Source organism: Tamandua tetradactyla, chromosome 5 (assembly GCF_023851605.1).
Source record: "Tamandua tetradactyla isolate mTamTet1 chromosome 5, mTamTet1.pri, whole genome shotgun sequence".
Classification (NCBI taxonomy): domain Eukaryota; kingdom Metazoa; phylum Chordata; class Mammalia; order Pilosa; family Myrmecophagidae; genus Tamandua; species Tamandua tetradactyla.
The window spans coordinates 6,816,633-6,839,815 of NC_135331.1; the positions used below are offsets into that span (position 1 = coordinate 6,816,633).

The window sequence follows — 23,183 nt, forward strand, 5'->3', positions numbered from 1 at the left end:
GGAATTCAGTCCATTAACATTTAGTGTTATTACTGTTTGGATAATATTTTCCTCTACCATTTTGCCTTTTGTATTATATATATCATATCTGATTTTCCTTCTTTCTACACTATTCTCCATACCTCTCTCTTCTGTCTTTTCGTATCTGACTCTAGTGCTCCCTTTAGTATTTCTTGCAGAGCTGGTCTCTTGGTCACAAATTCTCTCAGTGACTTTTTGTCTATAAATGTTTTAATTTTTCCTTCATTTTTGAAGGACAATTTTGCTGGATATAGGAGTCTTGGTTGGCAGTTTTTCTCTTTTATTAACTTAAATATATCATCCCACTGTCTTCTAGCTTCCATGGTTTCTGCTGAGAAATCTACACATAGTCTTATTGGGTTTCCCTTGTATGTGACAGATTGTTTTTCTCTTGCTGCTTTCAAGATCCTCTCTTTCCCTTTGACCTCTGACATTCTAACTAGTAAGTGTCTTGGAGAACGCCTATTTGGGTCTAATCTCTTTGGGGTGCGCTGCACTTCTTGGATCTGTAATTTTAGGTCTTTCATAACAGTTGGGAAATTTTCAGTGATAATTTCTTCCATTAGTTTTTCTCCTCCTTTTCCCTTCTCTTCCACTTCTGGGACACACACAACACGTATATTTGTGCGGTTCATATTGTCCTTGAGTTCCCTGATACCCTGTTCAAATTTTTCCATTTTTTTCCCGATAGTTTCTGTTTCTTTTTGGAATTCAGATGTGCCATCCTCCAAATCACTAATTCTATCTTCTGTCTCTTTAGATCTACCATTGTAGGTATCCATTGTTTTTTCCATCTTTTCTACTTTATCCTTCACTTCCATAAGTTTTGTGATTTGTTTTTTCAGTTTTTCTATTTCTTCTTTTTGTTCAGCCCATGTATTCTTCATGTCCTCCCTCAATTTATCGATTTCGTTTTTGAAGAGGTTTTCCATTTCTGTTCGTATATTCAGCATTAGTTGTCTAAGCTCCTGTATCTCATTTGAACTATTGGTTTGTTTCTTTGACTGGGCCATATTTTCAATTTTCTGAGCGTGATCCATTATCTTCTGCTGGCGTCTGGGCATTTAGTCAGATTTCCCTGGGTGTTCGACCCAACAGGTTGAAAAATTTTTCTGTGAAATCTCTGGGTTCTGTTTTTCTTATCCTCCCCAGTAGCTGGCGCTCATGGCACACGTTCGTCTGCGAGTCCCACCAGTAAAAGGTGCTGTGGGTCCTTTAACTTTGGAAAACTCTCGCCGTGGGGGAGGTTCGCCATCCGAAGCGGCTTGGAAGAGTGCCAGCCGGTCCGGGGTTCCGAACGCGGGGAGGGTCGCCGGCCGCCGCAGCCCGGGAGAGCGCCTGTCCGAATTTCCTAGTCGGCCCGGGGCGCCAAGTGTGGCGGGAGGGCGCCAGTCACCGCGGCCCCGGAGAGTGCACCATTCCCAGCCGGACCGGGGAGTCATGTGTTTGGAAGGGACCCCCCCCGGTCACCGTTCTCCGCGGCCTGGGGATTTCCGATCCAATTCTCTCAGCTGGTCCGGGGGGGCCGCGCGTGGTGGGGGCGCCAGCCGCCGCAGCTTGAGGGGACCGCCTGCCCAATTCTGCCAGCTGGCCTGGGAAGGAGGAGGGGCGGGACTCCGGCCACTTGCCGCCCCGCCCAGGGAAGCCCGCGCCCCTCGGTGATCTCACCAGAGCGGGTTCTCCCAGCCAGTCAGCCATTCCAGGATGGGGTACGCTGTCTTTTTGATCTCTGTCGTGGCTCCGGGAGCTGTTCTGTATCGTTTCTACTCCCCTAGTAGCTGTTCTGGAGGAGGAAAGGTGAGGATGGCAAGGCTGTCGAGGACGGTGGCGGAGGAGCCGGTGAAGGCAGAAGAGGGCACAGTGGTGGTTGGAGAGCCGCTGGAGTAGGAGGAGAAGGGAAGGATAAGATGGTGGATGGAGCGCCACTGGAGCAGAAGGGGAAAGAGAAGGGCAAGATGGCGGTGGGAGTGCCGCCGGCGGAGAAAGAGGAAGAGAAGGGTAGATGGCAGCGGGAGCGCCAGCGGAGAAAGAGGAAGAGGAGGGCTAGATGGCGGCGGGAGTGTCGGCGGAGAAGGGGGAAGAGGAGGGCTAGATCCATTTCTAATTCTTATCACAGTGTTTCAGGCGGTTTGTATGTTACATTCTAGTATTCCACCCGAGCTTGTCACCATGCAGAGATGACAGCTTCTGCGGGATGCTTCATCAGGAATACAGTCCTCTATTCACTTTGTTAGCTGGCAGACCGGACCGTGAGCCTGTATTTCACACCTCATTAGCTATCACAATTCATTGCAAAATCATAAAAAAATCAATTATTTATTTAGATTATGAAATGGATGTTAGAGGGACATTAGATAAGCATAAATTATCATGTGGAAGCAGCAATTCTTTCAGTTCTTAAAGTCCAGGACAGGTCAAATGCTGTGTGTAAAGAAGAGAAGGAGAAGGCAGGAGGACCCTGGGGTGGGGAAATATCTCCTAATTCTGAACTTGACTTTGCTTCTCTTCTCATGGAACCTTTCATGAGCTCTTTGGAAGATAATCCAAAGCTGAGTCTCACAAAACCAAAAGTGATAACCATTGTCACACTCCCTCTGAACATCCCTTCTTCCCAGAACCCCTCTGCCTCTCTCTAAGTCCAAGTCATTCAAGAGGGGCCAATCTATTCTCTACATTCAGGGTTGGCTCTGGAGATTGGTTCTGGGTAGACACGTGATTCAAGCTGCCCCAGACAGAGCCAGTGAGGACCAGCCCCAGGACTTCTGCTGCACCAACAGGGGAACAGAAGCTTTATTCATGAAGTGGCTAGGTCAGCGGGATGGATGCTGGGAGCAGCAGGCAGCTACTTTACCACCAGGAGGACAGAGCCAGTCTGAGAAAAAGAGAACCCAGGGGAAAGACAAGGAGACAGGAGACTAAGGGAATTTAATAAGTTACAAGTTTACAGTTATGTCTTATCATCTATATCTAGACATTTCTGGTCCCAGACTACTCCTGAACCTTCCCATTTACAGGAGAGAAATCTCTCTTTTTTTTGCTTAGATTTTATTAGTATAGTACATCATGGTGTCAACTGGACAAAGCCCACCTGCTAACAGCCACAACAACCAAGAGAATATCTTTCACTGAGGACACAAACACACAGAGACCCTGTACAAAACAGAGAATCAAACTGTAACCCTCAAAGGAGTGTTTTACAGACTGCTAGCTGACCACCCAGCAGCCATTCCCCTATCCTTCTTCCCTGGAAGCAGAAACCAGCTCCCACTTCAGAGCTTGAAAATAATGCTAGTTACTCACTTTCCCAGATTCCCTTGCCTCTTGGGCAAGGACCTGGAACCTTCTGCCTACCAATGAGATCTAAAGGGAAGATTTCCTGGGGTACTGTTGGGAAGTTTTCTTCCCTTGTAAAAAGAGATGCATGGGCTCAGACTTTCAGAGGCTACTCAACTGAGCCCTATAACCACAGACGAATAAAAACCTACTTTCTGAAACTTCAGAGCCTTGGCTCCAGTTGGTTCTGTTTCTACGTAACATTCCTAGAGGCTTGCAGCCTTGTCCCTGGTTTCGTGCAACATTTCTGGGGGCTCGTCCGGGATCAAGAGGCTGGTGATATTTTCACCTCCCTTGCCCATGGTGACAGTGTCGCCCAGACCAGAGACCTGACAGAATCCAGTGCTGGCAACAGGACTTTTTCCTGTCTTTTAGATTCCTGACCTCCCTAGGTGGGGTGCCCATCACCATCGGAGTGGCGACAGATCCGGGACAGTTTCTGGAACCAGGATTCTGGTTCTGCCCTTCGGACTGTAACCCCAACAGCTGCCAGAGTCACGGAGCTCATCCCATGAATTCACCACTCTCGGGTCAAGAGGGCCACCGCAGACGACCCAACACCTGATGCACATCATTCTCCAGAAGCCACTGTGCCCTTCTCCATCGCAGCCGAGATCAGCTGACCAGCCCACAACTGAGGCCTAAATGACCATCGTTACCCTGCTCTAGCTCACCAGAAACAGCTAGTCAATGCACAGCAAAGCCTGAGGAGACCTCCGAGCCCTGCCTCAGTTACCCAAGAATCTGACTAATCTAAGACGGCTGAAGATTAAGGAGTTGATGTATGGACATCCCAGCCTGCCGAGTCTGTGGACTAAATGGCTTTTCTTGCTCTCCACGTTTGTCTTTCGTTTAGCAGTTTCAGCCCTCCTGGAAATAGGGCGCCCAGAGTTCTGCCCAAAAACCAATTTTACTCTACTTTGGTGGGATCCCTCTTACCCAGGTAACTTCCCCCTTCCTAGCCGCTGCCCAGGGTGTGTGCCTCCATTCCTTCCCTGAGGCTAATTGTACGTTCATATGGTGGCACTCCCCACAGCCAGCACCACGCGCCTCACTCCTCTGTTTCTGCTCGGCGTGGCCATCAGCCCTTCCAAGGGGAATGACACATGCCAGGCATGCCTCAAGACCACCTTTGTTGGGAAAAAGGTGAAAACTATAACCAGTATCCATGCCAGAGCAGTTCTCAGACCTGCACTGTTCTGCATGCACCCTAAAGGAAGGTCACCCAGGTATGCTATAATCCCACCTCACCAGGCTCAGTAGTGTTGTTTTCACTACTCTAGGGTGGCAAGGCTATCACTATAACCCCCCAAAAGGGGAACAGTTCCCAAGTCCACTTGGCCCTCAACACATGTACAGTTTTACGCCCCACCGAATCCAACACCTTTCCCGGTGCAATCCTCCTGGTAGTGCTGTGCATACGAGACCAGCAGGGAGCACTTGGCTGTGCTGAGGTGGAGGCCTCCTGGGAGCTGGTGCCATATAATTTGTCACTTCCCCAAAGCTTTGAGCTGGGCCCTCACTGAAGAAATAACCTGGGTTCCCCAAAATATGGGACCAGAGCCGGGGCCCCACCATAAGGTAAGGAAATCCCAAGGCAGGTGCTGGGCGTGGAAGCCAGGGGGCATAGGCTGTCAAGGAGACAGATTGGACCCTCTCAGGGGACACTGCCCCTCCCTCACTTGCATACCTCACATCACCCTGCTTGGCCCTGGAGGATGCCTAGTTAACTAAAGACGGGTAAGATTCCTCAGGGAAGGAACAACCTAAGACAGGCACAGTCACAAAGGGGCAATCAGGAGAAAACTTGGGGCCAACAGGGGTGGGGCACAGACCCTCACCCCTCCCCCAACTTTGCAGGGGCCTAAACCCTGCATGGCTACCTTGTTTCCCACACGCAGCTCAAATCAGGACATACCAACACCTGCACCAAGAAAAGGATGAAATAGAGGTAATACTATAACCCCTTTCTCTACACTGGGGTGAGCATCAAAGGGGGAAATGTAGCAAGCAGGCCCCTTGCAGCAGGCGGGCCTCTCACCCCTCCTTGCACACTTAAACTACCTCTTCTAAAAATCAGATTTGGCAGAATACTAGTTTGGTTGAGTCCTGCTTGCTCTACTCTCTCATCTTTGTATGAATCAATTTTTTTTTTTCAAAAACGTTTTTAGCTGATGTTCATGAAGAGCAATGTCCTCACAACTGTGCCACTAATTTCTAAGCAGGTACAATTCTTCACCAGTGCTGTGCCACACCAATCTTTGGGCCCTCTGCTGGAAAAGTAGAATCAAGTCTCAAATAATGCCTTTTTAATTATATCATCTAGTATACAGATGTAGGACAATACTGTATCATCTCTGTGAATGTAAAATATCTTGTACCTGCTTTATGATATGTAGTAGTGACGGTGCTACATCAGACCTGTTTTTAAAGATGTTATTCTAGAATTTTTTTCTTTCCAGATGATGATTGAGAAGCTAATAAAAGAAGCTAATCGTGCCAGGTACCATAACAATAATAGAACTTGCTGTTTTCTGGGATTTTGAGGTTTTTTTACTTTTTTTTTTTAATGGAGTGTGCTAGGTGTCTCTATAATTTTGTTCAGATGACTGCAGAACCTGGAAAAGCTGTTGCTGCTATTGATGCACAACACACTGCTACTGGTCTATTTATATAAATATATGTATATATACATATATATGTATTTAATTTGAATTTTTGGAAACTTCAGCTGTGCTCTGAATTTTGGAAAAAGTTGTACTATGTTGAGTTGGCATTGTACAGAAATTAACAGCCATATTGGTCTAGAAATGTTGAACTTAATTGTTTTCCATTTGTTCAGGGGTAATGTACTATATTAAATATGTAAGGTCTTATCTCCATGGGTTTGATTACAGAAACTAATAAAGTATTCACTAAATAATGAAAACAGAGAGAGAGAGAGAGATGCATGAAGAGAAGCCCCTCCCTTCCAGCCTTTAGCTCTAGCTGGGTGATTTTGTGATGCCTGGAAGAGCTGCAGCCATCTTGTGACCATGAGGAAGCAAACTGGAGGATGACAGCCAGCACACTGGGTATCATAGCACAGAAAGACAGAAAACACCTGGATAGTAAAATTGTACAGCTGGATTAGCCAACCATGGAACCACCTACCTTTAGATTTCTTATTATATGAGATAATAAAATCTAGCCTTGCAGTCACTTTTAGGTGGTGTTCTAGTTTGCTAGCTGCTGGAATGCAACACACCGGAGATGGACTGGCTTTCAATAAAAGAGGATTTACTTAGTTAATGTATAGCTCTTCAGAGAAAAGGCAGCTAACTTTCAACTGAGGTTCTTTCTTATGTAGGAAGGCACAAAGCAATCTCTGCTGGCCTTCTCTCCAGGCCCCTGGGTTCCAACATCTTTCCCCAGGGTGATTCCTTTCTGCATCTCCAAAGGCCTAAGTTGAGCTGCAAGTGGCGAGATGGGGTATGCTGAGCTGCTTGGGCTGTGCTACATTGAGCTCTCTCATTTAAGCACCAGCCAGTTAACTCAAACATCATTCATTGCAGCAGGCACGCCTCCTAGTTGACTGCAGATGTAAATCAGGAACAGATGAGGTTCACATGCCATTGGCTCATGTCCACAGCAATATAACTAGGCATCTTCACCTGGCCAAGTTGACAACTGAATCTAACTACCAGAGGTGGGTACTCTATTACTGGCGATTGAAAGCACCTGAGTGAATCTAACAATCCTGGGCTCTCTCCACATATTAACAACTCAGGATTTGGTAGTGCTCAGCAGGCAGATATAATGTCCAGGAAAACCATCAGTCAAGCAAGGTGCAGAAAAGCTCTGTCACTGGATGTAAAGGACAATGACCAGAATGTTGAATTTTGAGTAAGAGTCACACAGACCACTAGATCAATTATTTTCTAATGGAAGCCTTTTGACCACTCAACTTGAGTCACTTCTCTTGCTTTGAAAGTCATCTTCAAAAGCAGGCAGAACAGAGTTCCAGCTGAGGTCTGCGGGACCCCCCAAGAACAGGCAGCACTCATGAGACAACCCCACTGGAACAGACAAGCCCTACCTAATCACTCCATTCCTCACGCTCCCACCCACGCTCTCATTCATTCATTCAACCAACTCTTCCAGAGTGTATCCTCTGAGCCTAACGCTGTGGACCTCAAAGAAGCTACAGACTTGGGAAGAAGGAAAAGAGAATGGGTGGGGACCATGACAGGTGTTAAGTAGCAGGGGCTTGTATGGATGCTGAGCATTTCAGACCTCATCCTGGGTGAAGTCTGGACCAATGATGGTTTTAAAGCAGGAGGGTGCATGTCAGTATCCTGGCCAGTGCACTTACGTAGCCCCATAGGGAAGGAAAAGAGAGTGGAGGCAGAGACTAGGCAACTGTTTCAACATGGAAGAGAGTTCTTTCTACCTGCTGAGTGACCTGACAGAAGAAAACTAGCCATGACCTCTGCTGCTCCAGTGTTCCCAGCCCCATAAAGCTGAGGGCTGGTGTCTAAGCTGGAGTACCCAGGCAGCCTGCCCCAATACCAAGTGCGCCTGGCTTAACCTTCCAAAGTTCTGAGAAGTCAGTCAGTATAGGTTTGTGCCAGTGCCCAGGTGTGTGACCTGCAAAGTTAAGGCAATTAACCACTAAAGGACAATTACCCAATAGCAATAGCCATCCTCGTAAAAAGTATTTTCCCCTTGCCACTGAAATCATTTCTATTTTCCCCATTTCAGTCTTCAACTCCTGCAAACAATGATAATAAAAACTTAAAAATACTGTTATCAAACCCCATGCAGTGACAAATGTGACCTCAGCTAATTTTTGAGACTGCCAACCTAATTAGGCCACCCAGGTATAAAGAGTGAAAGGAGTAAAAGCCCCATGTAGAGGAAAAGACCTGTGATGGAAACATCCAGAAGCAGCATGACTGAGCTACACCGATGAGCTACAAAGCACCCATTTCCCAGCTAACAGAGGAGCCACTTTATTTACACACACAGCACTGTGATGTCAGCCCATGTAGCTGCCCCAGCCCCGCCGCTAACGAGGCACCTGGGGGTCTTGGCACTTACCTGCCCTGCAGGTCAAGGCGATGGCCCACACAGGTAAGGGCAGCGCTTGTCTGCTGGATGCCATTATCTACATCCTCCTGGACTGCCCACTGCTCTTCATCGATAACTCTAACTGCTGTTATCTTCACAACGGCAGCGGCCTTAATTCTGTTGTGTGGGAAAAAGAATATAAAATACTATTTTAGTTCTGAACAGGTAGTAAAACATGGTGCTCAAGGTGATCCCGTAGGGAAACCCACCACATCGCCCCTCTCCCCCAGAACAGACAGAGAGGCCGGCAGCAAACAGCGCTGCATTCAGCCCTGAGGCAGGAGCCTGGAGGTTGCTAACAACACATGAATTTCCTGTTTCCTTGGTGTCCCGGGACCAGGTCACCTGATGCTCTGGAGAGCCGGGCATGGTGCAATGGGCAGGTGCGCGTGGCAAGCCTGGATTGAATGGCCCAGCCCGGGTCCTAGGTGGGGATAGAAGAGGCCCTGGGTGGTCCTGGGGCTGATGGCACCTGGGATGCAGCCTCCAGGGCCAGGCGGGAGCCGGGCCGGCCAAGCGCATGGTGAGGGGAGGTGAGGGGAGGTGATGGGAGCCCCACCCCGGGAGCCCCCCCACCCCGTCCACAGGAGAAAAGCATGCAGGGCGTGGGGTCAGGGGCCGCCTGGGTCACACGGGCAGAACTTGGTCCCTTGAGAGCAGTTCCATGTAAACAGGGGCTGCAGCCAGCAGGGAAAGCCCGAGGGAGGCCACAGTTCGCTGTCTGCAATTTCTCCCCCAAAGGGGAGCCGTGGATTCAGGGAGTGGCCAGTGCGCAGGGTCGGCTGGCTGGGCCGTGGGCACCAAGGAGCCGGGGGAAGCTGTGGGAGCCCTTTCCATGAGTCTGACAAAAGGGAATGCCCCATGCAGCTAAAGAACATGTGAAGGAGTTGGAGGAGGGTCAGCAAAGAGAGGTGCATGAAGACAAGCATCCCACCACCACCACCAAGAACTTGGAAGCAGATTCCCTCAGAGAAATCTATTCATCAATTCCACACGGCCCTAATGTCTTCCTGCAGCACAGGCCTCCTTTGCTCTGGAGCTTCACAGGCCTGGAGCAAAGTCAGACCTGACAAAGTGATGCTACTGCACTGGCAACTTCGAACACAAAGGGATCCCAAGACCTCTAGGTGGTGGGTTTTCAGCCAAGAGGGAAGTCTCCAGAAACCAGCCCCCCTCCTGCCCTCGTCCCTTGTGGCTGGCTTCAGCCGACATCCCAGGGCCTGCCCCTCCCCAAGAGGCCCCCAAACCCCGCAATAATGACACCTGCTATGGAGAGTAACTGTCAGCATGAAAGCCACAAATAAACCGCTAACCATCTCCACAAGGGCTGAAGCCACAATGTGACACATGCACTCTCTGGATGTTTTTTTTAATCATTCTCATTATTATTATGAGCAATCCACTCTAGAAAATCTCCTGTACTGCCTAATAAGCATCAACCTGACTTATTCATTCAGCACCCCATACTGAAAAATTCAACAAATGCTTACCCACCAGACTCGCTAAAGTGAAAAGATGGACAACAGCAAGTGCTGACAGAGATGTGGGGTAACTGGAACTCATATACGTGGCTGGCTTGGCTGTAATTTAGTGCAGTCCCTCTAGAACCGTATTTGGCAGTATCTACTAAACCTGAATGCCTGTATCCCTATAATACAGCACTTCCACTGCTAGGTATAAACTAAGCAGAACTGCATGCACATTCACCAAAAGACACGTACAAGATTAATCCCACAAAAGACAGATCAAGCCTACTTAAAATTCGGCCTAAGAGTCACTCCCAAGAGAACCTCTTTTATTGCTCAGATGTGGCCTCTCTCTCCAGCCAACACAACAAGCAAACTCACTGCCCTCCCCCTGTCTATGTGGTACATGACTCCCAGGGGTGTGGACCTTCCTGGAAATGTGGAACAGAAATCCTACAATGAGCTGAGACTCAGCATCAAGGGATTGAGAAAATCTTCTCGACCAAAAGGGGGAAGAGAGTCGAGAGGTTATCCTGGAGGTCATTCTTACACATTAAATAGGTATCACCTTGTTAGTAAAGATGCAATGGAGAGGCTGGAGGGAACTGCCTGAAAATGTAGAGCTGTGTTCTAGTAGCCATGTTTATTGAAGATGATTGTATAATGATATAGCTTTCATGATATGACTGCGTGATTGTGAAAACCTTGTGTCTGATGGTCCTTTTATCTACCTTGTCAACAGACGAGTAAAACACATGGAATAAAAATAAATAATTGAGGGAACAAATGTTAAAATAAACTTAGATTGAAATGCTAGTGATGAATGAAAGGGAGGGGTAAAGGGCATGGTATGTATGAATTTTTTCTGTTTTCTTCTTATTTCTTTTTCTGAATTGATGCAAATGTTCTAAGAAATGATCATGATTATGAATATCCAACTATGTGATGATATTGTGAATTACTGATTATATATGTAGAACAGAATGGCCATATGTTAAGAATGTTTGTGTTTCTTTCTTGGCATATTTGTTTTTAATTTAAAATTAATATAAAAAATAAAAAGATATGTACAAGAAACTTCTTGGCCAACTTGTCATGTGAGTCCCAAATGGAAACATCCCAATGCTCATCAGCAACAGAATAGGGCATGGTGAAGTTGCCAAGTGGGGTACTATGGAGCAAAAATATGAAAGAACAGTCTCTCACCAGCAGCATGTGGCACCTGCAAAAGGAACACAAAGAAAAAGAATCCAGACAAGAAAAAAGCCACACTCTATAATTCCACTCAAAAAGAGTCTGAAACAGGCAAACTGATCTAAATGGATGATGTCGGCAGCATGGCTATCCTTGGGAGAGGCTGGGAAGTGGAAGGGGTCTGGGGCGGCTTCGGGGGCACTGGCAGTGGTCTGCAACTCTGGCTGTTGATTTCGTGGTGGGCTGCGAGAACCCACAAGGCTGTGCTCATGTCTGCTCATTTTTCTACAGGTTGTATATATACTTTAGTGTATGTACATTATATTTCAATTACAAGTTCAAAACAAAGTGAGCAGCCACCATGTTTGTGCCAGGTGCCAGGTGAGAGCCACTGGCTTCCACCACATTCAGAGGGAGGTCTCAAGGTCACCTTGGACACACAGAGGGGCTTTTCCCTCCAGCTTCCACCATCTTTTGAGGTGTCGAGTCCCCATTGTGGCTCTGAGGGACACAAGAGTGACCTGAAGCTTTGGACTTGTCCATGACGGAAAGGAGCTAGCAGGCAGACCAAGACACAAGTCCCTCCCACTGAGCCAGGGAAAGAGGACATACCAGCTGCAATAGACAATGGGAAAGGCATCTGGGCGCCTGGCCAGCCCCCAGCCAGCAGGGACAGAGAGACAGAACCACAGACCACACCATCTCCACCTCACTACCCCTGCCCCCAGCTCCTTCCCCGCCTGGGGCATCCACCACCCAGCTGGAGACAAGGAATCTGGCTCTGAGTATGTGCATCTGAATTTTTCTGTCCTGTATACAGAGCAGCCCCTTTTCAACTACATAGTCAATTATCTGCAGGGTTTTTTTAGTTGGTGGGTTAAGTCAGGTCTTTCACTGTCTGTCTTAGGTGGAGAATGGAGGAGGAAGTAAGCGATTAGATCTGTGAAAGCATCAATGCTGTGAAACACTTTTCTATCACATATTATTCATGCAACCCCACAACATTTAAGGAGATTTTTTTTTGCATGTCAGGGGCTGTGCGTGAGGCACTTGGAAATGCACAGAGGAACATGGCTCAGTGTCAACCAGGGGTGTCTCCAATGGTTTGGGTCATAGATCAAGAGCATGGTGTGCCCTTCCCAGGAGGGCTGGGTGCACCTGCAAATGAAGATCAAGAGGTGGTAGAGATTGTGCTGAGAGCAGGTACGGGAACAAGATTGCTGGTGTCAATTCCAGCTACACTACTGACTCACTGTGAGACCCCGGGTAAGCCACTGAACTTCTCACTTCTATGACTCAGTATCCCAGTCTACAAAATGCGGATGATAATAGTATCTACCTACAGTGTTGTTATTGTGAAGGTTAAATGACTCAATATATATAAAGTGTTTAGAAGAATGCCTGGGACAAAGACTGGCCCAGCATTAGCTATTATTATTTTTCTGAAAACGAACTACCATAGACTTCCTGGAAGTTACCCACTCAGGGTCCACAGCTCCTTTTTCCATCTGGAAAGGCTCTAAGTCTTCAGCCAGAATCCCAAGCCCATCCCCTCCAGATAAGATTTATGATTCAGATCCTTGTTCCTTGGCAAAAAGTTCCTCTCCCAACCCAAGGAAAGGCAATGTCTCCATTTGCTGCAGTTAATCCATTTCTTTCATAAAGTCTGCTATAAAGAACATCCAACTTCAACCCTTTGAGTCCAAATAACATCAACTTACACCTGACAACTTCTCAGAAATTCTGTGGTGGTTGCACCTGAGTAAAAATAATATACTTCTGGTATATGTCTGCTTAAATGTCCACAAGTGGGTCAGGCTCAAATGATGAACCTAGTTCCCTCAGGCACCTGACCCTGTTCAGCTCTTCCAAGTGTGAGCATTGTCCTCCAACAGTCTCTTCTCTTGTAACAACAGACTGGCTGCAGCAGCTCCAGCTCTCACATCCTTATCCACAAAGGAAAAGCAAGAGTCCTACCACCACCACCAATAACAGATATCCTAGGGCCAAGGTTCACAGGTTTAAAATAGATTAAGTATTCAACCTTGGACCAATAACTGCAGCTTGGTGGGTGGGGGTAAGGGTAAAGCTGGTTAGTTAAGCCAGTCAACAACCATTTGTGCACTAGGGTGAAGTTTATCTCACCAGAACCACCTGAGAGGAGTTAGAAAGCAGTGACTCCTAAATGGAAATTCAAGTTAAAAATATAAGAAATGAATGTTGGGTGTCAAAAAGACAAGATTTGAATCAAATTACCAAAATTTTTTCTCTCTCTTAAACACAAATCCTAAAATTGTTCCTAAATTCCAGTCCAACTCTTTTCTAATTTTAGGTTTTTTTATTAGAACAATTTAAGCCCAGAAAATCCATGTCTTGAATATTCATTAGGTTTGTTTTAGAGAAATATTTTTAGGCTTGGTGATTAAAACTACAATGTCTAAAACGTGAAAAAAATTAATGGGCTCACCACTTTCTAGAATACACATTATACAACTCAACATATTTATATTTCATAGGGTTTTATTATACAAATATTTATATGAATCCTTGAAATTATGGGATTACATAGAGAAAGATAAATTACAGAATAAGAAAATATTCATGGACGAACTGACCACTCAAGGTACTGGACCCCACTGTCACACGCCCCTTGGGGAACACAGCAACCTTTTTCCCACCCACCACTCCAACACCTCCACCATCTTGGTTGGTGGGCCACTGCTGATTGACAGCTGCCAGCACAATGCTAATGCAATGCAAATCCACTGCAAAGTACAATCGCAAACCCTGTGACATTGGAGGATTGCCTAAAGCCAGCAAAGCAAATGACAAGGAGAATACAGCTGGGGTCTACCAATCATCCCTCAATGGATATTTGTTGACAGTTAACAAGCAAAGAAGAAAAAATGAACAAGGGTGAGAGGTGCTTCAGAAGAGAGCAATCTGAATAGCAAAGTATAGGGAAACTCTTGAGAAAACTGGGAAGCCCTCAAATATTTTTGGTAAATTGATCCTTTTGTGATCCCACTGGCAATGTCAAATGTGACACATTAAGATGCAGTACTGTGAGGCTGTATAAAATTGTAGGAAAAGTAACAACAAATTATAGCATGCAATGCATTTTTGTTCTTAAGTGGCACAGAGTGGCAATTATTGAACCTAATATAAGCTAAAATGAACTTATTTGTCATAATCTTTATTTCATTTTTCAGGAGAGAAAAAAAATCCCAATCAAAAATGTTGGTGCCCATTTTCAGTGGATTCGTTTAAATGGACAATTAATCTGGGATTAAAGAAAAACTCCCCATGACATTCATGTAGGTTTGAACAGCAAACCTCAAAAAACAAATGCACATTTTAAGCATGTGAAAACATCGTGTTGGTGGGGGGTAGAACACTGGCTTCCTCGTGGTTCCCAAAATGTTCCTTACTACCTCTCAGCCTCTGCACTTGCTGGTCCCTCTGCCTGGGCTACTGTCCTCCCAACACCCCAGGAACTCGCTCCCTAACCGCAAGTTAGGGACTTTGGGCAAATGTCACCTTCTCAATGAGGCTTTCCAAGGCTACGCTGTCTAGAAAGGCAAACCTCCCAGCCTTGACACATTCTGTCACCAGATACCTGCCTTATTTCTCTCTTTAGCACCCAACACTAACGCCATACACATTTTCTGTGCCTTGTTGGTTCTCTCTCTCCCACCGGGAGAGCAGGGATCTTTGTGCATTTTGTTTCCTGCATTTATCTACTGAGAAGATATTTAGCTGCTAAGAAGCACACCTGGCAAAGGGGAGGAGCTTGATAAGTATTCCTAGAGCAAAGGATCTCTGTCTAAGGCGTCATCTATCTCTCGACACTCTGGGAGATGCCCAGCAAGGGACGGGACCCACTGCCCAGGGCAGGGGAGGGAGTGACAGCACACAACCCCATGGGCCTGCAGCTCCCACACTTTCAAGCACATCGGAATCACCTGAGCAGCTTGTGCTTCTATAGACTCCGGACCCAGAGTCCCCAGCCTCCAGAGGTCCTGGCCTAGCAGGTCTGCAGCGGGACCCAGTAGGGCTGTTCTTAAACGAGCTGCCGCAGGGAGTCAGCTGGGCCCTGCTAGGTTCTGGAACACGTTTTGGGCAATGCTGTTCGGGATGCATTTGGAGGGGATCTCCTTCTGTCGAGGACAGAAATGCAAGGTCGCAGCTGGCGCTGCACACACTTCCTGTGATGAGCCAGTCCGGGGTGCGGGGATATTTTCAGGGTGGGAAAAGGGGAACCATAAAGACCCTTTTCATTTGGATTTTCCGAGATAATCACTTTCTCTCTGGAAAATTAACTCCAGGGAAAGGTGCCTATGCCTCCGACCAGGCAGCTAGAGGCTGATAGCCAGCAGGTTCTGTGGAGAGCTCATTTCAAGCCAAGGTTTAAGCCTGAAAAGAGACAAGGCAGGGAAGGGGTCCAGGTAAACCGGAGGGGCAGGCACTCACCAGCTGCACCTGTGACAGGGGACCATGGACCGCGCGGATCACCCTCCTGCTCTGCTTGGCTGAAACCGGACATTGGGAGGTACATTTTTGCCCCCTGAGTCAGGAGGGGAATAGGAGGTCCAGGTGAGCGCTTCCTTGAATCCAGCAGCCCTGCCCCTCCACTGCATCTGCTGACAGCCATGTGACTTCCAGCAAGGTGCTTGCCTTTTCTGTGCCACTGCCTCTCCACCCTCAAAGAAGGATTCCACTTTTCCTGCCAACCCCACAAGACTAGCTTGAGGGTCAAAGGGATCACGTTGTAAGACCTTCATAAGCTAAAAATTACTAAAATGGAAGCATCGGCCATCAGTACACAAAATAAAAAGGAAAGATGACAGAAATAAGTGAATGGCAAAAGGTTTTGGATCACTGGAGCACCGGGTACCTGCAGGGATATCAGAGGACCTGGGAAGGTGGAATGGAACCAGGGATGGTGAGGGTAGGGGGGGCAGATGGAGCTGAACTGACAACCTAAGAGGGCAGTCTCTTCCATAACAAAGGGAGGCGATGCATTCATTTGACTGATATTTACTGAGCACCCACTATGCTCCAAACCCTGTTTTGGATGCTGGAAAGCCAGCAGTGAGCCAAATCCCTATTCCCACAGTTTCCCTCTTGCAAGAGGCAGACGATAAACAAACAAGCAAATGTAAAATATATCCGGTAGTTCTACATGCTCCACAATAAATGAGCTCTGGGACAGATGTTTTGTCACTAAGATTAAACCAAAAAAAAGGGAGGAGGTGCAAATATGAATAAGCAATTGATTATTCTCCATTTCCTGGAAGAAAGTGAAAAGTCAGTTGCTCTGGGATTAAGTACATTTTAAGTATGACGATTGGGACAGATGTTTTTGTCACTAAGATTAAACCAAAAAAGGGGGGGAGCGAATATGAATAAGCGATTGATTATTCTCCATTTCCTGAAAGAAAGCAAAAAGTCAGTTGCTCTGGGATTAAGTACATTTTAAGCAAGCCGACTGTCAATTAGATTCCCTGAAAGATGGATGATTTTTAATGCATGACCAGAACTGACTGTTGTCACCATCGCTTTGGCAGAAGCAGCACAATTGGTCCACAGGAATCCGGGGCAGCCTCTCCCATGGCCCATCTCTCAGAGACACACACTTTCTCTCCCTCCCCTCCCCTCCCCTCCCCTCCCCCCCCCCATCCCTCCACTCTTCTCACAGCACTAAGATAAGAAAGTCCACAACTCCATCTCGGCACCTGATTTCTAAACTAGTACTAAATGGGCAGATCCAGTAGGTGCGTGTTTGGCCAGAGCACTTGTCCCGCCATGTGTGGTGCATAAACCCCAGGCTGGTTTCCAATGATGCCACCTGGGACCCATCACCTGGGATTTCTTCCTCTTGAGTGTGGGCGGGCCCGCAACCTGCTTGTCACCATCAAATAGGGCAAAGCTGATGATATAACCAAGAAATCAGGATTTAAGGGATGATTTGGATTGCTGAATCATTATATAGATATTCCTTTTTGCTTTCTGGTATATTGAGTAGAGGGAAATTCCTGAAATCTCTAAATTGTAATCCAGCTGCCTTGATCTCTGATAGTGGTTGTATAGCTCTTATCTTCTGCCCTGTGATTGTAAAAACCTTGAGACTAACCTTCATTTGTACCCAGTTATCCAGCTTTTCAACTTTAGAGTCTTGTGATCACTAAAGACAGCCCCTAATGTTTATTAATGAAGGGTCCTGGGCCAGCCCAGAACTAACTTACCCCAAGCCCAAAGTTATCTTGATAATCGAGACTGGATCTAACCAAAGTGAGCCCACCTGAAATGTTCGGTAACTTAGACTTTAACCTACAAGTCACCTATACCTTATTATAATACTAAAAATCACACCCATCATCATATTAAGTCACCATTTATTTACCACGTTCTGTGACTAAGCATGTGATCAACCTGTGTACGCTCACTAATCAGTTCACCTCTAATTACATCATCTGGAGCCACTGTGCTCATTATCCTAAACTCTGCCTATCTGTATCAGAATTACTAAAGTTCAGGGAGACTAATTTTGAGCCAACAGGCCATCTGCTCTTCTACTACGCACCTAGTAATAAACCCTTTCTTTGAAATCCCAGGGTCTCAGAAATTGGCCTTTGAGTATATCAGGCAAAAGGATCCACTGCCTTTGTCCGGTAACAATGGGACGTAACTCCATGATGACATCACATTTTCTAAGGCGCCATCTTGGCAGCAGACTTGCTATAGAGACTCACTCCCCAGCAGGCCTTGAAGACGTGAGTCTCCATGTTTGGAGACCATGTGGCAAGGGGCTGTGGGTGCTCTAGAAGCTTCATTCAGCAGTGGGTAAAAGGCCAGGGCACTGAGTCCTACAACCAAAAGGAAATTAGTTCTGCCAACAAAGTGGGCTTGGAAGAGGATTGTTCCCCAGTTGAGCCTCCAAGTGAGAGCACAGCTCAGTCAAAGCCTCGGCTGCAACCTAGGAAGACCCTAAGCAGAAGACCCAGCTTTGAGGTGACCAGACTCCTGTCTCGAGATAATGAATGGGTATTTTATTAAGACATTAAGTTTGTGATGATACTGTCATGCAGCAGGAGATAACTAGTATACCATGTTTTAAGACTTTGGAGTTGGTGGGCAACACTAAAAAAATTAGTGTGAAATTTTCATGCGAAAATGCAGATTCCTCATTTTCTCTTGGAAAAAAAAGACAGAAAACATGACTGTGTTGGTTTGAATGGATATATGTCCCCTAGAAAAGTCATGTTTTCATCTAAATCCCATTTCGTAAAAGCAGAATAATCCCTATTCAATACTGGATATTTGAAACTGTAATCAGATCATCTCCCTGAAGATGTGATTTAATCAAGAGTGATTGTTAAAATGGATTAGGTGATGACATGTCTCCACCCATTTGGGTGGATCTTGATAAGTCTCTGGAGTCCTATAAAAGAGGAAACATTTTGGAGAATGAAAGATGCAGAGAGAGCAGAGCAGAACGACATAGCCGTGAGAAGCAGAGTCCACCAGCCAGCAACCTTTGGAGATGAAGAAGGAAAATGCCTCCCAGGGAGCTTCCTGAAACAGGAAGCCAGAAGAAGCTAGCAGACGACGCTGTGTTCGCTATGTGCCCTTTCTGATGAGAGAGGAACCTTGAACGTGTTCACCATGTGCCCTTCCAGATGAGAGAGAAACTGTGACTGTGTTCACCATGTGCCTTCTCACTTGAGAGAGAAACCCTGAACTTCACTGGCCTTCTTGGACCAAGGTACCTTTCCCCGGATGCCTTTGATTGGACATTTCTATAGACTTGTTTTAATTGGGACATTTTCTCAGCCTGAGAACTGTAAACTAGCAACTTACTAAATTCCCCTTTTTAAAAGCCATTCCATTTCTGGTATATTGCATTCCTGCACCTAGCAAACTAGAACAGTGACCACACTGGGTTTACATTCCTGCCTGGTAACAACTGGCTCAAGCTGAGCAGCAGTGCTGCTGCGCACACACACAAACATACATACACAAACAAAGAGGCCACATGCTCGCTAGTTCACCACAGTCCCCACCACCTTCTACTGCTGCCTGACACCATGGCTGAGTGTCAGTTGCCATACCGATCCCCTTAAGGGCAAGTGAAAATGAGTGGGGGCAACTGGTGTTGACCTATGACCGGGGAAGGGGACACTGCTGACATTTATATCAGAGCCAAGGATGCTAAAGACACTGCAATGCTCAGAATAGTTTTGCCTCACTCCAAATGCCAATAATTGCCCCACATCTGAGCTTTTCAGCCCCTGTGAAGTCAATACCCACCACCACTACCACCTGCCCCCAGCACAAATGCCAGTGCTTACTTTTCGCTCAGCAAATCCGGCCCAGGCTGAGAAGACACCTCCTGACCGGTTTTCCCTTGTTCCTACAAGTGGAGCCCATGCCTACTTTTCAGTGCTAGTGAACAGCAGAAGTACCCTTCCTACAAGCTCTGTATATTCCACATCACCGTCATGAAATCATTCCTGCCACAATTCCAAGTCCATGATGTCCCATCTTCAGGAATGTGGTCTACACATGCACTTCATTGCTTTCCAAGCATTGGTTCCCACCACAAAAAAACAGTCCACCCTCAGATACCATTTAAATATCCCACATGGGCCAAAGACTCCCAGGGCAGAGAGCCTTCTCCTCTGTGACTCTCCACCATGCCTCCAATTGGCCTGCTCCACTCAAAGAAGTTGATGACAATGCCCTTCTCTCTCCAACTAAAAAACTAGTAAACACACACATAAATACACACATACACATGCACACACACTCTCTCTACCAGCACTTGGGAGGGAGAGGCAGGCTGGTTGATATTTTCTAGGGTCCCAATAAATGGCTTCCTGTGATTCAATTAGTAAGCCAATATTGTTTACTGGGAACCCAGGATTAGTAAATGTAGAATAATTAAGAACCAGACACTTTTGAAGTGAGAGGGGTTTGAAAAGAAAATGCAATCTCAGAGGGCTGAGATTCAAACTGTGACTGGGACAGCATTTGATTTAATTTAATCCCCAATCTCACAGTATCTTTTACATGTCAGGCATTAGCCACCTACTGTATACAGAGAAATGGGCAGTCCTAGGAGACAGAATATAAGACCACAGACTTTGAAGCTGCATGCCTGGCTTGAAACCCAGACTCCAGCTGTGTGACCTTGGGAAAGTCACTTAACCTCTTTGTGCCTCAACTTCCTTATCTGTAAAAATGAGGAATATTAATACTAGGACTTGCTTTACAAAGTCACTGAAAGCATTCAATGGAGACAGCATACACCAGGTGCTTAGAACAGAACCTGGCATACAGCAATTACTAAATAGTGTTTGCTCTGCTGGCTGTGGTGACAGGAGTGTCCAGGCACTGGCCCATTCGTAAAATAGTCCACCCCTTAATGCTGACATTCCAAAGAATCATCCCTTTATGCTACAGGCTTCAGGGACAGACTGAGAACTGGAAAAGAGCAAGTGTTAGAGCTGTCTAAAAGGCCCCAGCCATTCTTGTCCCAGGCTAAGAAGGTCATGGAGTCAATCCAGTATCCAGGACCTTCTCCTGAGGCAGCACCTAGATTCCCTTTGGGAGGGCCACCCATGCTCGGTTCAGGGGCTCAGGCTGGACTGACCCCCCTCAGCGTCAGGCATGGGTGCATGTGTGGCCAATTGAATCATCCCATTCTTGTGGCCACAGGGATTGGCTCAAGGAGGCACCCTGTGGCGAACCCAGCCCCAAGTCCACAGGAATATTCTATCCCCTGGTCACCGCTGATTGGCTCACAGGTACACATGATCTTCGGTCTGGTTATACAGAGTTAGGCCAACTCTCTCCACTAAACAGAGTCTACCACCAGCCTTCAAATGAAAGCAGCAAGGAGATAAGCGGCAGTCAGGGCAAAGAGATGGCTTCCTGGCACCTGGATCCAGCAAGCCCTGACACTATCCTGGAACTTCTCAGTTTTAAGAGTCAGTAAATTCCCTGAAAGCTATTTCGAGTGAGGTTTCCTCTGCTTGCAACTGAAAGTGTACCCACAAAAACAGTCAGCCTGAGATTTCTACCACTCAGAGGACTGAATCCTACCAAAGTCACAGAAGACACACACATAAAATTATCCTCTGTGAAGTAAGGACAAGAAAACAGATGGGGGAAGGACAGCTCACCCTTTTCCTTTTCAATATTTCAAAAGTCCTGTGAGCATAGAGAGCAAATATTAAATCAGAGATCCTCTTCCTTCCTTACATCCATCACTGCAATAATAAATATTAATAAACAAAGCTAAGGCATAAAAATCCGATTCATAACTCAAAAATTATCTGACCTTTTATGGAATTAAACTCGTTTTTTCATCAAACCTGCTATTTATAGAATGACTGATGATAGAAATTTTCAAATGCCTAATAAAGAATCCTTTCACTCCAGTAATTTAAAGTATTTTATGTGCCACAGTGAATTGTTTTTCCATCTCTCTCTTCCCTATTCAGACACACACTTCCCTGATGTAGTGAGAATGCCCATCCGTGAAGACTTAGTAGTCTCCCAGATACCAGGAAACATGCATAAAATCCACATTCACAACTTCATTTGCTACTATATCATGACCCTCAAAGCTATTTTGGCAACAAAGAATATTCTTTAGGTCCCTGATTGATAACCAAATGAACACTTAAAACCACCTCTTAAAATACCTCTAAGGAAAATCAATCTCAACATGTTTAAACTGAACTCAAGAGCCACCCACCACAAACAAAACAAAACCACCCTCCCTCTCTCATCCTCTTCGAGCAAAGCCCACAGCCCACCACACTGCTCTAGCCAGAAACCTGGGGTTCAACTCTGACACCCCCTTTCTGTCCCTGCTCTCCATACCCAGTCCATCCACAAGCCCCGCCCAGCTACCTCCATAAACGCCTGTCAAATCCTGCCCTTCTCCACCGCCATGGCCCCCCTGCTGGCCTGCACCCCTGGGAAAGCCCTACAACCACAGCCACAGCCAGAGACAGGCACGCATCCCTCCCAAACCCCAGAGCTCTCACTTTCAGGCCTCAAGCTCTTCAGTGGCAACTCCATCAGGAAGAAAAACCCCAAATCCCACAGGGTCCTGTACGGGGTGACCCGTGACCCTGAGGCCATAGAACCGAGAGGCCGTGTGGCCTGGTGGTTAAAAGCCCAAACTCTGGTACCAGACTGCCTGAGTTCACATACTGAGTCTAGCATCTACACGCTGTGTACACGACCTGACCTCTCTGAGCCTCGGTTTCCCCACCTGTGAAATGGAATAATAGCTGCCTTTTCACAGGACTCAAATGAGGGCTGAATTTTAATATATAAAAAGCACGTATGGGGCGGTGTAACAGTGGCTCAGTGGTACAGTTCTCGCCTGCCATGCCGGAGACCTGAGTTCGATTCTCAGTGCCTGCCCATGTGGAAAAAAAAAAACAAGCACATGTGCATGGGTGCTATTTTAATTAGCTCTCCAGGTTCACGGCCAGCTGCTTTCCCACGGGTCATTCTCAGGTCCCCACAGGCCCCAACATTCAGGTGGCTCTTCTCTGTTTGACCCTGCAGATCCCTTAGCTATTCTTCTCTGCCCTGCCCTGGCTTCCAGGAGACCTGCAGCTCTGGACAGCCTCACCCACAGGTGCCCTAGTCTGCCTCCCACCAGCAGATGCCAGCAGGAGATTAGACAGTGCAAAGAGAGAGGCCACAGTGTTTGAACCCCTGCTGGCGACAGTGGCTAAGCCCTTCTCCTGGTGGGCCCTCTTCCTGCAACCCCATCCCACAACCACGGCTCTCATGGGGGCCCTGGAATTCCCTCTTTGCCCCCACCTGCGTAGGCCACTGTCACCTGACCCTGGGTGCCTCACTGTCCCTGGCTGGCTGCCTTGATCCTGCCCTAACCAGGGTGGAAAGCCCCTTCCTTACATCCTCTCTGGGGTGTGCCTGGGTGAGATGTTGGTATGTACACCCTGTCCCAGTGCCCGGAACACTCTTCCACACCCACACCACTGTTTATCTGGGCTATTCCCA

At 46.9% G+C, this 23,183-nt stretch overlaps 1 protein-coding gene across 2 annotated transcripts in view; it reads right to left on the reverse strand.

The window, feature by feature from the left end:
- TMEM132B (transmembrane protein 132B) overlaps window positions 1-23,183 on the reverse strand; it is a 403,264-nt gene that overhangs the window by 195,804 nt on the left and 184,277 nt on the right. For both annotated transcript variants that reach the window (XM_077159552.1, XM_077159553.1), the window contains exon 3: window positions 8,437-8,583. In XM_077159552.1, the coding sequence (XP_077015667.1) occupies window positions 8,437-8,583 (147 nt within the window). The remainder of the gene's footprint in view (window positions 1-8,436; window positions 8,584-23,183) is intronic.